This window comes from Mastigoproctus giganteus, chromosome 9 (assembly GCF_048544385.1).
Source record: "Mastigoproctus giganteus isolate SK-2022 chromosome 9, ASM4854438v1, whole genome shotgun sequence".
Taxonomy (NCBI): domain Eukaryota; kingdom Metazoa; phylum Arthropoda; class Arachnida; order Uropygi; family Thelyphonidae; genus Mastigoproctus; species Mastigoproctus giganteus.
The window spans coordinates 210,351,789-210,367,031 of NC_143583.1; the positions used below are offsets into that span (position 1 = coordinate 210,351,789).

General features: G+C 44.3%; 1 protein-coding gene across 1 annotated transcript in view; it reads left to right on the forward strand.

Annotated features, from left to right (window-relative positions):
* Positions 1–15,243, forward strand: part of LOC150081093 (astacin-like metalloprotease toxin 5) — a 157,270-nt gene that overhangs the window by 15,561 nt on the left and 126,466 nt on the right. Inside the window, exon 3 of the mRNA XM_090380915.1 lies at positions 8,676–8,851. Coding sequence (XP_090237041.1) covers positions 8,676–8,851 — 176 coding nt within the window. The remainder of the gene's footprint in view (positions 1–8,675; positions 8,852–15,243) is intronic.

Consider the following 15,243-nt stretch of genomic DNA (forward strand, 5'->3'; position numbering starts at 1 on the left):
AGTGGACAGATGATGTATCCAGCTTTAATCTCATAGGAGGTTTAGGAGAGTTAAAAGTCAGGATAACACGCCTGGTTTTAACTATTTTTCCATCCCTTCGCGCAGTGATTCTCTTGACGGCAGTAACTCCCTGTGGTTTTAATTCGGAGCAGATTTCCTCCTCGGTGACGTCGAGAAGGTCCCACTCCGAAATGACACCTCTCGATGAATTTAGTGTTCTGTGTGTTGTCACTGTTATGGGTATACCTCCGATTGATGTTACTCGGAGTAGATGTTCAGACTGCCCATCATTTTTTGTTTCAATCAAGAGGTCCCCAGAACGGAGCCTCTTAACTGACTTGGGTGTACCTGCTAACCCATCCAACCCTTTTTGTATAAAAAAGGGCGACATTTTACCAATCGGTGTTTCGTTGGTGGAATGCATTATTAAGAACCTTGGGACAGGCCCTGATGGTAGTTCGGTTCGCTGTCTCTTTGTCGCAATAATGCTATCTGCCTCTCCGTCATTATTTTCAGATAGGGACCGGGTTCCGGCCCCTGAAGGATTTAGTTTATCAGGATTCATAGAGATTTTTAAATTTTTCAGTGCCCGGGCTCCCCACCCACCACGGAGCCCAAAGGGACGCCCACTACCCGGCATGCAATAAATGCGCTCGGGAGTGGAACGCCAGGGCTACCCAGACACTAAACCCGCACTGCCGCCAGCCTGAATCCTCTCCCTCGGACCATGAGGGTAGGGGCGTGGCATTGTCACGGTTGACCCTCGCAGGCGAGCCTACTAGCCGATTGATCCTAGCCGGGCCTTCCAGGACCACCTGTCTTGTCGAAGCAGGAGCCAAAGTGGTGTATTGGAGCTGGGCCCCTCAACCACCAGGATCCCCCTTTCCGAATTTCCCGGGTCGCAGCGCACGGAAAACACGCCGGATTCCATTGATGAAAGCCTGGAACCTGGGCTGTGCGCGTTGGATCCCAGTGATGCTAGTCTGGAAGTCCAGCAGCGTCACTGGGAGGTCCTCTCACCACGTACAGGTGCCCACGTCGAGGGGCCTTCGGAAGCCGCACTGGATGTTGGAGAGAAGGTAATTTGATTCTAGATACCATATTAAACGAGAATTAACCATTCTCTCCAGGATTTTGCACAGGATATTGCTAGTCAGAGAAATAGGACGATAATTGATGGTGATTTTTGGATACTTTCCTGGATTAGGAAAGGCAAGAACGATTCCCTTGCGCCAGGAGACCGGAAACTGCCCTTCAATAAAGATTCTGTTATATAGAAGGAGCAGATAATCCATAGATTTTGGTGAAAGATGTTTAATCATTTCATAATGGATGCCATCTGGTCCAACAGCACTTGCTTTGGAAAGAGTGAGGGCTGTTTTCAGTTCCTCTATAGAGAATGCCCCGTTGTAGGGATAAAAGCTCTTAGATTTAAAGTTAAGTGCCTGTTTTTCGATTTTATATTTCAGGACCAGGAACTCTGGGGTATACGAAGATGTTGCAGAGATGTTAGAGAATGTTTCCCCAAGAGAATTGGCTATTGCAGTTGGATCTGCAAAAGCGCATCCACTGTAATCTAGGATTGAAGAAGGGTGTGATGTATATTTTCCCTTCATTTTCCAGATTTTATCCCAGACTACCTTACAGTTGGTAGACTGGTTAATAGATGATGTAAAACGGACCCATGATTCATATTGACTCTGACGGCGGATATATCTTGCTTTGGCTCGTGCACGTTTAAAGGCTATAAGGTTGGTCGGAGTAGGATATCGGCGGAATATCCCCCACGCTTTGTTTTCAGCCTTTTTTGCTGCTGCGCATTGTGAATTCCACCAAAGTTTAGGAAATGGTGGAAACCGGGCAGATGTTTTTGAAACAGCATTCGCAGCTGCTTGGACAATATTTTCTGTGATGTACTTAACTGCATCATTGATAGGCCCTTGACTGACTATGCTAAGATCGAAATTTGCCTGATGTTTGAAGGCAGTCCAGTCAGCCTGATCAGCCTTCCACCGTGGTAACCTAAAGGGAAGACATGGTCTCCCACTGTAACGCGGTTATCACAGGGAAGTGATCGCTTCCGTATGGAATTCTCCTCCACTTCCCAAGTTATTGAAGGGAGTAGAGAAGGGGAGGAGATAGAGAGATCAATGGCAGAAAAAGTACGGGTAGGCATGTGGAAGGAAGTGTTTCATCCAGTATTTAGAAGGGAAAGGTCATTGTTATTTAGCATATGCTCTATGACTCGTCCTCTTCCGTTAATTTTAGCCCTACCCAACAGGGTGTTTTGTCCATTCATATCCCCGAGAAGTAAGAAAAGGGGACGCAACTGCGTTAGAAGATCATCAAGGTCTTTCTGGGAGATGTCAGTCCCTGGTGGCAAATAAATGGAGCACACAGTTAATAAAAATCCCACAGAAATGCGAATTGCAACAGCCTCTATGCTGGTTGTAATTAGCAAGGGCTGCACTGGCGTCTGGTTACCCACAAGGATAGCCACTCCCCCATGTACAGAGCCATCCGCAATTCTATCCTTTCGAAAAAATGTGATGTTGTGCATGGTGGGATCATCATTTGCCTTTAGATATGTCTCCTGCAAGCAAAAGCAAACTGGCTCGTGCTTTTGCAGGAGGGCCTTGAGTAATCAGTATTTCGCCGGAACCCACGACAATTCCATTGTAGGAATTTAGCCATTATTTTGGCTTGGTGGGTCCATCAGGCGGCTTCCGAGGTGCTGAGGGCTTACTTTTATCCGTCTTGGATTTATCTTTTTTGGGGAAGAATGGGCGCTGTCCCGTGTCCATTTCTTCCTCCGCAAAGTGTTCCAAGACAGAATCTTCGGGTACCCCCTTCTGCTCGACATCCATCTTTTCTTGGGTACTAGGGGGGACTTCCCCTTTCTTATTCTTTTCTTTCATAACTACCTTTGTAATTTGTGGAGCATTAGGAGGTACCGATATAGGAGTGGCAGCTGATTGGTCCTTTTGTGCAGGTTTTTGAGAACTTAAGAGATTCCGCGCAATGGGAGTGAAAGACTCCTTTGGAGGAATGGTCATGTCCGTCTGAGTTCCGACGGAACCCCTCCCTGCTACCTTCTGGGCGTAGGTAGGTCTGTTGATATTCAGGTGTTTTACCGATTTCCTGGCCTCCTGGTACGATATATTTAGCTCTGCCTTCAGCCGTTGAATTTCTTTTTATTCTTTCCACCTCTGGCATGCTCGTGAGTAGGCCGCTGTTCTCCCTCACAGTTAATACAGGTGCGTTTTGTGGCTGAACATGCTGTTGTTTCGTGGTCCTTTGCACCGCATCGAGCGCATGCAAGGACTCCACGGCAGGCCATTTGAGAATGTCCATACTTCTGGCATTTAAAACACCGTAAAGAGTTCGGAATGTATGGACATACTGAACAGTTGATGTATCCAGCTTTAATCTCGTCAAGAGGTTTAGGAGAGTTAAACGTCAGGATAACGCTTCTGGTTTTAACAATTTTTCCATCCCTTCGTGCAGTAATTCTCTTGACGGCAGTAACTCCCTGTGGTTTAAATTCGGAGCAGATTTCCTCCTCGGTTACGTCCAGAAGGTCCCACTCCGAAATGACACCGCTCGATAATTGAGTGTTCTGTGTGGTGTCAATGTTGTAGGGATTCCTCCGATTGATGTTGTTCGGAGTAGATGTTCAGATTGCCTGTCATTTTTAGTTTCAATTAAAAGGTCTCCAGAACGAAGGCTCTTAACTGATTTAGGTGAACCTGCTAACCCGCCTAGCCCTTTTGGAATAAAAAAGGGCGACATTTTACCAATCCGTTTTTCACAGGTGGACTGTATAATTAGGAACCTTGGAACAGGTTCTGATGGTACTTCAGTTCGTTGCCTCTTTTTTGCAATAATGCTATCTGGATCTTTATCTATGCTTTCAGATAGGAACCAGGTTGGGGCCCCTGATGAAGTAAGTTTATCAGGATTCATGAATTTTTTATATGGTTCAGTGCCCGAGCTCCCCATCCACCACGGAGCCCAAAGGGCCGCGCACTACCCGGCATGCAATAAATGCTCTCGGGAGTGGGACGCCAGGGCTACGCAGACACTATACCCGCACCGCCGCCAGCCTGAATCCTGTCACTCCGACCATGAGGGTAGCGGCTTGGCATTAACACGGTTGACCCTCGCAGGCGAGCCTACTAGCCGATTGATCCTAGCCGGGCCTTCCAGGACCACCCGTCTTGTCGAAGCAGGGGCCAAAGTGGTGTATTGAAGCTGGGCCCCTCAACCACCAGGATCCCCCTTTCCGAATTTCCACGGGTGGCAGCGCACGGCAAACACGCCGGATTCCATTGATGTAAGCCCGGAACCTAGGCTGTGGGCGTTGGATCCCAGTGATGCTAGTCTGGAAGTCCAGCAGCGTCACTGGGAGGTCCCCTCACCACGTACAGGTGCCCACGTCGAGGAGAATTTCTTGGTAAGAAACGTTATGCTCAGTTTTATATTTATGGATAAGCTTCTCACTTCTCCAGCGCTCACATATTATAGCATAGGCGGGATGGTCTTTTTTGCAATTTGGACATACTGATTGAGGAGCATTACAGTTTTCGCAATCATGTTCGATTGAACTACACTTTGCGCAAGTAGGGGTTCCCCGGCAAGCTGTTGGGGAATGTCCATACTTCTGGCATCGGAAACACCGTAGCGGGTTTGGGACATATGGTCTGACCTTACATACCAGATATCCGGCCTTAATGGATGATGGACAATTCGGTGTATTAAACGTCAAGATCAGGTTGCGGGTAGGGATCAGATTGCCATCTTTTCTGGTGGAGATTCTCTTGACATGAATAACTCCTTGTTTTTTCAGTTCTTCTAGCATTTCTTCTTCAGATACGTCTAGTAGGTCCCAGTCTGAGATCACTCTATTAGAGGTCTTTAGTGATCTATGGGACGTTACAGTTACTGGGAGGCCGGCAAAGAAATTAGTTTTCAAAAGTCGTTCAGAATGTTTGACATTAGATGTCTCAATGAGAATATCTCCTGATCTGAGTCTTTTTACGGATTTCGGAGATCCTGTTCTACTTTCCAATTGCTTTTGGACTCTAAATGGAGAAAGTTTGCCAACTGCATTCTCACCAGTTGAATGGATGATCAGATAGGTTGGAATTGGAATTGGATAGCTCTCTGGCTCAGTTTTTTGGCGTTTTGCAGTTCTTGCTGTGGAACTGTCTTTGTTTTTTATATCTGGGTTGCGTCTGGCATATAGTGTGCATAGTGCATAGTGTTAGGGTCGGGCGCCACCTGTGGTTTCCCACATCTGCGCCATATGTACACTGTGAAGAAATACAGAACACTGTAAATGCCAGAAAAAGTGTTGTGTGTTGAATGTGTGGTTTTGTGTTGGGTTCTGTTGTATGTCCTGGCATTTGGCCGCAGGGCCCCTGATGGAACCCCACGTTGCCCGCACACACCACTAGGAGGTAGCCAGGCTGCCCATAGTTCTCTGGCTAGTCTCCGTCAGGGTCGCCTCAGCTTCCTGAGCGGAGACCAAGTTAAAAAAAAAAAAATAAATAAATAAAAATAAAATAAAAATAAATAAATAAATAAATAAAAAAATAATAAAATAAAATAAAATAAAAAAAAAAAAATAAATAAATAAAAAAAAAAAAAAAAAAAATAATTAAAAGAAAAAATAATAATAAATAATTAATTAATTAAAAAAAAAAAAAAAAACACAGCGATTAGATAGAGTGAGGTAGTACAGGGTGTACAGAAGAGGGGGAATGAAAGTAAGAGTAAGGGGATATAGGCGAAGGCGTCCCCAACCAGTCAATGTACACTCAGTCAATCAGGTGAAGGCGAAGAAAGGGGAAGGAATGGGGTCGAAAGTGACTGTACAATTGAGCACAGATAGGATCGCCATTTGGCGCCTCTGTCATCGACATCGGGTGGTGTCCAATCCAGGGGTTTAATTCGATCCAATGGTAGCTTTCAAACTTCAATCATCAGATAGTTGTCCGTTTGATGGTGTGGCGGTCAAGTTCATGACTGTCTAGTCTGGATGAAAGTCCATCATGGTCTCAAACCGCCTGTTGTCTTCCTTGGGACTGCTATGGCGCAGGTACAGGAACTGTAGAAAAGGATTTCCTTCGGCTGAAGAGCTCTTGTGCGAAACGCGTAAAAGCTGTATATTCCTCCCTACTATCAAGCAGGTGTGTTTCTTGGTCTTTGGGTATGTAGGTCAAGGTAGTGATGAAGGTGCAGCGAAGATCCTCATACAGGGGGCAGTCATACATAAGGTGCGACCAACTCTCAGTCCCACCACAGGTGCAAGTGGGATCATCGATGATTCCAAGGGCCGTCAGTTTGCCTTTTAATGATCCATGGCCAGTTAACAGGTATGTAGCATAAAGACCAGGTGAAAACCAGGGGGGAAGCCTGGGGAACACCCTGTTAATGTAAGGGAAGAACTTTCTAGTGATTTCGCCTTTGTTGGAAGTAGTCCATCTCGCTTGCCACGCCTGCTGCAGATGCGTGAGGAGACGCTTCTTTTCTGCTGTTCTGTCGTTTGCGGGGTCTGTTGTGAATTCGAGGATGGTCTTGGAATTTGTTTTGGAGAGGTGGAAGAGTAGTCCACAGCGGACCACCTCCAGGTCCAGTGGCATGGCGCCTGTTGCGTCTGGCAGCCCAGATAAGTCTGAGTTTGATTTACTCATGATATGCTCTTTTTGGCCCCGGAGATTGTCTTTTTCTCCCAGGTTACCAGCCCCGCCACGCGGAGGGAAGAGCGGTGCCGCCTAGTGACCCAAGCGAAGAAAAGGGTTAGTATTAACTGAAAATAAAACAGGGATTAAAGAAAGGTGGCTTCTCTTTCTAGGTTATAGTATTTGAATATATCTATTTAATTATAATATTCAGGAGTTATCGGACTTTCGAAATTCAGGAGAAACGAACTTACAGTTAAGCGTACTAGTTGATCACTCTGGAAAGGCGCTGTGGTCACAAATATCGCTTGGCACTCGGGGCCCAATAAATAGCGTGCAATCGGAGTGAATGACTCTCTTGGTAGTACAGTCATCTCTGTTTGTGTACCGATAGTGCACTTCGCAGAAACCTTCTGGGCATATGAAGGCTTCCCGCTATTTACAGGTTGCATGCGTTTTCTAGCCTCTGGGTAGGAGATATTCAGCTCTGTTTTTAGTTTTTGGATCTCTTTTTCATCCATCCACCGCTGGCATGCTCTGGAGTAGGCAGGGTGCTCTCCTTGACAATTTATACAGATTGGTTTGGAAGCTGAACATTCCTTGCTCTCGTGATCTTTCGAAACACATCGAGCACAGGCAGGGTTACCACGACAAGCCGTTTTTAAATGGCCGTATTTTTGGCATTTAAAACACCTCAGTGGGTTTGGGATGTAAAGCCTCACTGGGCAGTTTAAACAGCCTGCCTTGATGGAACTTGGAAGCCGTGGGGAGTTAAATGTCATGATGAGAACTCGGGTAGGGACGAGATTCCCAACCTTCCGCATTGATGTTCTCTTGAAAGCCGTCACTCATTAGTCTTTTAGTTCAGAGCAGATCTCTTCTTCAGAGACATGAAGAAGATCCCACTCTGAAATGACGCCTCTTGAAGAGTTCAAAGTTTTGTGCGGGGTAGGTATTCCCCCTATGGATGTAGACATTGTAATTTTTTCCGCTTGTTTTGTGGTAGAAGCTTCGACCAAAAGGTCGGCCGAACGCGGTCGTTTTACAGATTTAGGTGACCTTGCCAACCCCTCTAATCCTTTCTGGATAAAGAAGAGTGACATTTTCCCAACTGACTGCTCTCCGGTAGAATGGAGAATGAGGAAAAGCGTTGTTATAGATAGTGTTTTATCCTCAGTTCTGGCTCTTTTTGCAGAATTGCTCTCACTCCATCTCATCGATTAGGTAGGGGCCTTGTTGGGGCCCCCAGAAGAAGAAAGATTTAAATTACTCATAAGGGTAAAGAAAAAGTGTCTGATTCCTAAGTACCTCACCCCCCGCGGAGCCCTAGGAGGGGACGCCCAGTCGTGAACTAGCAGGTACTGCGTACACGAATAGGACGCCGAGTTCGCTTAGAACACCATACCCACGTTACCAGTAAGTCTTTATCCCGTCCCAGGACCAAAGGGAGGGAGACTTATTGGAACGCAGTGACCCTAGCAGTAAAAACCACCCGCCGATTGATCCCAGTCGGGCCCGTCCGGGACCACCCGGCTCGTCGAAGCAGGGGCCAAAGTGGTGTATTAAGGCTGGGCCCCTCAACCACCAGGATCCCCCTTTCCGCTTCCACGGGTCGCGGCGCACGGGTGCACACGCTGGAACCAAGGTATGGGCGTTAGATCCCAGTGATGCTAATCTGGAAACCCAGCAGCATCACTGTGAGTTCTCCTCACCACGTACAGGTGCCTCGACGTAGGCACCTGTACGTAGGCACCTGTTCTCCTCACCACGTACAGGTGCCTACGTCGAGGGGCGTCGCTGGGAGTAGAAGGTGGCTGAATTTCAGTGCCTGTATTAAAATAATGGGTGTGTTAATGACATATTCCTATACAAATTTCGGAATTCGAATAAATTCCTTTTCAGTTCAAAAACATGTTTAATTTTTCGAAAAAACAATCTTTGGCCTTTCATTAAATGCGTTAATACCATGTGCTTTCGTTTTCCTTCCAGATGCTATTCGTATGTTGGTGCAAAGGGAGCTGTGCAACCTCTATCATTAGGTGAGCGATGTGACCACTTGGGTATAATTGTTCATGAATTCTTACATGCAGTTGGTTTCCATCACGAACAGAACAGGTCTGATCGTGATGGTTATATAAGAATCTTCTGGCACAACATACAGACTGGTAAGTATCTATGCCCAATTGTTTTAGTGTTAGAAAGCTATCTAAGCCCAATTATTTTAGTTTTATGAAGCTTTTAAGTTTACAGTACTCCTTTTCACACAGAGTATTTCTCTTGAGTTTCGATTAAATTTAAAAGTCCGGAGATTTTGATTTTTCTAACTTAAAAACGATTGTGGTTATACTGCGCCAGGAAAAAGTTAAAATACGAAAAAACGATAGGTTATTTTAATCTTTAAAACGGTTACATCGTAAAATTATATATATATTGTGTTCTTACTGAAGACTATAAAAATTTTATTTATTAAAGTTTACCGCTATAAATCAAACTCCGGTGTGCAACACGTTAATGCTATTGTACAAGGGGCAATTATGCATTAAACGTGCATGAAATTATATTAGGGCCATATTGTGTCTTTCTAATGGTGAATATGATATACGGTATTAGCTTTATTGTAATAATTATATTTTACATATATTCCTATAGGATTTAAGAAAGTAAATGGTGCTTTTGTCATTAGAATCATCTCCCAGAATCTGTAATAAATTTATTAATAACTGTGTATTAGCTATTGATTTAGAGGTGTTTAAGCGGATATTTTGAAAGTGTGGACACCGTTTATTGTAGAAGCGGAATTTATTGGCGCAAGGGCTGCTATGGCCAACATGCTCCTATAACATAAGATTGTTGGTCAATATGTGAAAGGAACTGTTCTAGAAGTGATTGTTATTGTTGTTATTTGGCTTAACGACACAAGGGCTACTGACGCCAAATTGTGTCTGCTCATAGTTTATTTAGTCGAAATATACCGCTGTAGATGTTAAATTAAATACTCCTATATAGGCCAATACATTTTAAATAGATTACAAGTTCTTTTATGTTTGCTTCATTTCCCAGGATATGAGTTAAATCATGTGAGAGGTTCAACCTAGAGACCGACTGAAAAGTGTTTGACCGTATGGTTCAATATAGGGGACAATCAAAGAGGAAATGCCTAACAGTAAGTTGACTATCACAGGATGAATCTTCTGGGGTGGATCTTCTCCCAGGATCAGGAACAGATGGGTATGATGAGTGTGTCCAATTCTCAGCCTTGCCAGTACCACTTCTTCACGTCTGTTTTGTCAAAGGCTTGAGAGCCACAGCTTTGGTTCTTGCTTTATCTGGTAAAGTTTATTGTTGGTGTTACTTTACCAGATCTGTGACCAGTTGTAACTTGCTTTGCGAATAACAGGCTTAAAATCAGTGTAAGGAACCTGTGGGTGTTCTGGGGCTACTGGTTGAGGATGTTTAGCTGCGAGGTCCGCACTTTCATTTCCCGGAATACCAGAATGGCCAGGGATCCAACAAAACCTGATTGATTGATTGGATACCCTGCAGGAAAAAAGCTGAGAATGAATGTGTTTCAAGGTAGGATGAGAAGATGAGAAATTCTTCCTTATGGCAGAAACAGCACTGAGCGAGTCAGTGTAAATTATTAAACTTTCCATCTCACCTGCCTATGGCAGGTGAGATGGAAAGTTCAATAATTTTACTGAGTGCTAATTTGATGGCATATAATTCCGCTGTGAAGACGCTGCAGACTAATGGTAGTGAGCCAGTAACCGTTAGAGAAGGAAAAACTGCAGCAGCCCCAACCGTACTGGCTGTTTTGGATCTGTCAGTATAGACTTTACAGGCATGGGAGTTGAGAGTAGTGTGAGCTAAGTGCAACTGCCTGATATTAAAGGAAGGTACAGTATTCTTTCCCCACTCCAGAAAAAAATGTATCATCGGAGGGTTGTTGTTGTTGTTGAAGTGGGGTTTATTGGCGCAAGGGCTGCTATGGCCAAAATGCGCCTATAACTTAAGATTGTTGGTCAGTATATGAAAGGAGTTGTTCTAGAAGTGACTGTATACGTTTATCATTTTTAAGTATTTAAACAGTTCTGATAGATTGGCGTCATCTCCAAGTATATTATCTAGTTGCAAGGGTTTTTGTGAGTTGATTAAAGATTTGAAACATTCAATTCTAGCTGAACCATAGTGTGCACATTCAATAATAATATGTTTCACTGTAAGAATGGAACTACAGTGCGAGCAGAGAGGAGGCTCTTCTCCTAGCAGTAAAAAAAGGTGCGTTAGGTGCGTATGACCAATTCGTGCTCTTGCAAGGACGACCTCTTCGTGCCTGGTTAATCGGGAACTAGATCTCCATAGCTGTGGGTTTTGTTTTATTTCAAGTAGTTTGTTTGATATCTGATTATGCCACTTTTCAGACCACATCTCTGTACATATCCTCCGTATGATTGGCTTGTAATCAGAAAAAGGAACTGGGATGGGATCAGAGCAAGCAGGGTGTTTTGCTGCTTCGTCTGCACGCTCGTTTCCTGGAATTCCGACGTGGCTGGGTATCCAGCAGAAAGTGACAGTCAGCTTATTTTTATTGAGGTGATATAACTGTGATCTGATTTGTGTGAGAAGTGGATGGGGAATTTGTCGATTTCCCTGTAGGGCATTCATTGCACTTAAAGAGTCTGTGTATATTATGACCTGGATATTTAAAAGATCATTAAGGAGATTTAGAGCCATTTTGATTGCATATAATTCGGCAGTAAATACACTGCATTCACCCGGTAATTGTACAGAAACAGTGGATGTAGGACTGATTGCTGCAGCTCCCACGGATATATCAGTCTTGGATCCGTCTGTGTATATATGAAGACTGTGAGCATTGGTCAATGCATGGTCCGCATGTAACTGTCTAAGGTTGTGATTTGATAGGGAGTGTTTTCCCCACTGTAGAAAATAGTTATCGCAAAGAGGTATATACATTGCCCATGGTGCTTGTACTACATCTGCAGCTTGAGATATGTTTCCTAGACAGATGTTCCAATTTTTGGTTAGCTCTTGTAGCCGGATACCAGCAGGTTTGTTTTCATTGGGTTTATTTTTATACAAATTTTCCCACTGAGGTTCAAACAGATATGTCCAGACGGGGTGAGAAGGGAGGCTATGTAGTTTGGCCGCATAGTTAAGGAGCAATACTTTTCTCCTAAGATATAGTGGTGGTTCATTGGCGTCTATATACAAACTTTGCACTGGGGAGGTCTTAAAGGCTCCTGAAGCAATCCTCAGAGCACTATGCTGGACTGGATTGAGCCGGGCTAGTACTGTCTTACGCGCAGAGTCATAGACTGGGGCTCCATAATCTAGTCGAGATCTTATTAAAGTTTTGATTTGATTTGATTTGATTTCGGTTTTAATGGCGCAAAAACAACTACGGTTATATTGCGCCAGGAAACGATTAAAATATCAACAAAGAAATTCTGGTAACCTTTAAAAAGGTTACCTCGTCAAATTGTTATTTATATATGTGTGTATATGTTAATAGCTTGTATAAACTTAAAAACTGCCGACACGTGGTCGTTGTCTGATAAAATCTGACTGAGTGTATAAGGCTCAGTCGGATGAGTAAAAGCGGTAAAATATATATTGCGAACATGGGTAAAATTAACGCAATCTATTAAAATATGCTTTATTGATAAAATGGTGTCGCAAGACTCGCACATAGGAGGGTCATCCGCCCTCAGCAGAAACGAATGTGTCAGATGACTGTGTCCTATGCGGAGTCGGGCAAGAACAACTTCCTCGCTCCGATTCCTGCGCAGACTAGACTGCCATGTTTCTATTACAGGCTTTATTTGATATAATTTATTTGTTCTCTGTCTGTGCCATAGTTCTTGCCATTGGGAATATATCTTTTTGCGTATTATTTGCCTGTAGTCTGTATAGGGGACTAACAGGCAACGATTATGAGTGGGTGTTGCTGATTTGGCTGCAGCGTCAGCCAAATCATTTCCCTTTATCCCAATGTGGCTAGGAATCCAGCAGAAGCGGATATCAAACTTGCATTCATAAAGAGAATGTCTCTTCTGCTGAATCCGACAAAGAACTGGATGAGAATTGTGTCTCAGAGATAATAAAGCCTGTAATACACTCAAAGAATCGGAATATATTATTGACCTTTGGAATTGACAAGTTCGAATGTGATCCAAGGCTAGCTCTATAGCATACAGCTCTGCAGTGTATATGCTGGATTCGGGAGGAATCTGCTGAGATATTATAGTGTCCGGAAAGACAGCAGCAGATCCTACGCACGATTCAGACTTCGAGCCGTCTGTGTAAACGGGCAGGAAGTCTGAGTGCTCAGCTTGGTGTGCAGAGTAGAGCTGCTGGTAGACAGATGATGAGGTCTCAGACTTTACCCATTTCTTAAGAGAAAAGTCGCACGGTGGGGGATGAGCATGCCAGGGTGGAAGAGTTTCTTTTGGTGTTTGTGCCACCTTGTCTACCATGATGTTAAACTCTCTGATTAGCTCTTGGACACGAATACCAAAAGGTCGGTTGGCAGTCTGACGGGTATTGTACAAGTTTTCCCAACGTGGCTCAAAAACGGATACCCACGTAGGATGGTCTGGCAGGGATTTCAACTTTAAAGCATAGTTTAAAGACAACTGCTTACGTCGAAGGGATAACGATGGTTCGCTTGCTTCGACGTATAAGCTCTGGACAGGAGATGTTCGAAAAGCTCCAGTAGCGATACGGATAGCCTGATGGTGGACAGGGTCCAGCCATCGGAGGACACTATCTCTAGCTGAGGAGTATACCTGGGACCCGTAGTCTAATTTGGGTCGTACAAGTGCACGGTAAAGCCGCAGTAGGGTGCATCGATCTGCTCCCCAACGCGTTGAGGAGAGAGAGCGGAGAATATTGAGTCCCCTCGTGCATTTTGTACGAAGTTGACGAATATGTTCGAGAAAGGTCAGCTTTTTATCAAACACAAGTCCCAAGAATTTTGTGTCTGACACTACTGGAATAACATTTTGTCCGAGCCTTAATTCAGGTTCAGGATGAAGATTACGCTTGCGACAAAAGTGTACGCAAACGGTCTTCTCCGGCGAGAACCTGAAGCCATTAGCAAGTGCCCAGGAATTAAGACGATCAATGGCTTTCTGCAGTTGTCTTTCAATAACCCTCACGTTGCATGACTGACAAAATATGCTAAAGTCATCAACATAGAGGGCACAGTTTACAGTTGGAGGAAGTTGTTCTGTGATGGAATTGACTTTGATGGCAAAAAGCGTGACACTTAATACTGATCCTTGTGGTACTCCCTCCTCTTGGCTGAAGGGAAGAGAGAGTGAGGATCCCACACGAACTTGGAAAGATCGATTGGCCAAAAAGTTTTTAATAAAAATGGGGAGTTGCCCCCTAAGGCCTAGGCTATGCAGATCTTTTAATATGCCAAATCTCCAAGTTGTGTCATACGCTTTCTCCATGTCAAAGAACACCGACACCAAGTGTTCGCGTTTTAGGAAAGCATCCCGGATGGATGCTTCCAATCTAATAAGATGGTCCAAGGTGGACCGGTTCCTTCGGAAGCCGCACTGGATGTTGGAGAGAAGGTCATTTGTTTCAAGATACCATATTAAGCGAGAATTAACCATTCTCTCCAGGATTTTGCACAGACAGCTAGTCAGAGCAATAGGACGATAATTGGTGGTGACTTTCGGATCCTTTCCTGGCTTAGGAAAGGCAAGAACGATAGCCTTTCGCCAGGAGTCCGGAAACTGCCCTTCAGTAAAGATTCTGTTATACAGAAGGAGCAGACAATCCATAGATTTTGATGAAAGATGTTTAATCATTTCATAATGGATGCCATCTGGTCCAACGGCACTTGCTTTGGAAAGAGCGAGGGCCCTTTTCAGTTCCAGAATAGTGAAATCCCCGTTGTAGGGATAAATGCTCTTAGATTTAAAGCTAAGTGCCTGTTTTTCGATTTTATATTTCAGGACCAGAAACTCTGGGGAATACGAAGATGTGGCAGAGATCTTGGAGAATGTTTCCCCAAGAGAATTAGCTATTGCAGTTGGATCTGCAATAGCGCATCCATTATAATCTAGGATTGAAGAAGGGTGGGATGTATATTTTCCCTTCATTTTCCGGATTTTATCCCAGACTACCTTAGAGTTGGTAGACTGGTTAACAGATGATGTAAAACGGATCCACGATTCCTTTTGACTCTGACGACGGATGTAACGTGCTTTGGCTCGTGCACGTTTGAAGGCTATAAGGTTGTTCGTGGTAGGATATCGGCGAAATATCCCCCACGCTTTGTTTTGAGCCTTTTTTGCTGCTGTGCATTGTGAATTCCACCAAGGTTTAGGAAATGGTGGAAACCGGGCAGATGTTTTTGGGACAGCATTAGCAGCTGCTTGGACAATATTTTCTGTGATGTACTTAACTGCATCATTGATAGGCTCTTGACTGACTGTACTAAGATCAAAATTTGCCTGGTGTTGGAAGGCAGTCCAGTCAGCCTGATCAATCTTCCACCGTGGTAACCTAAAAG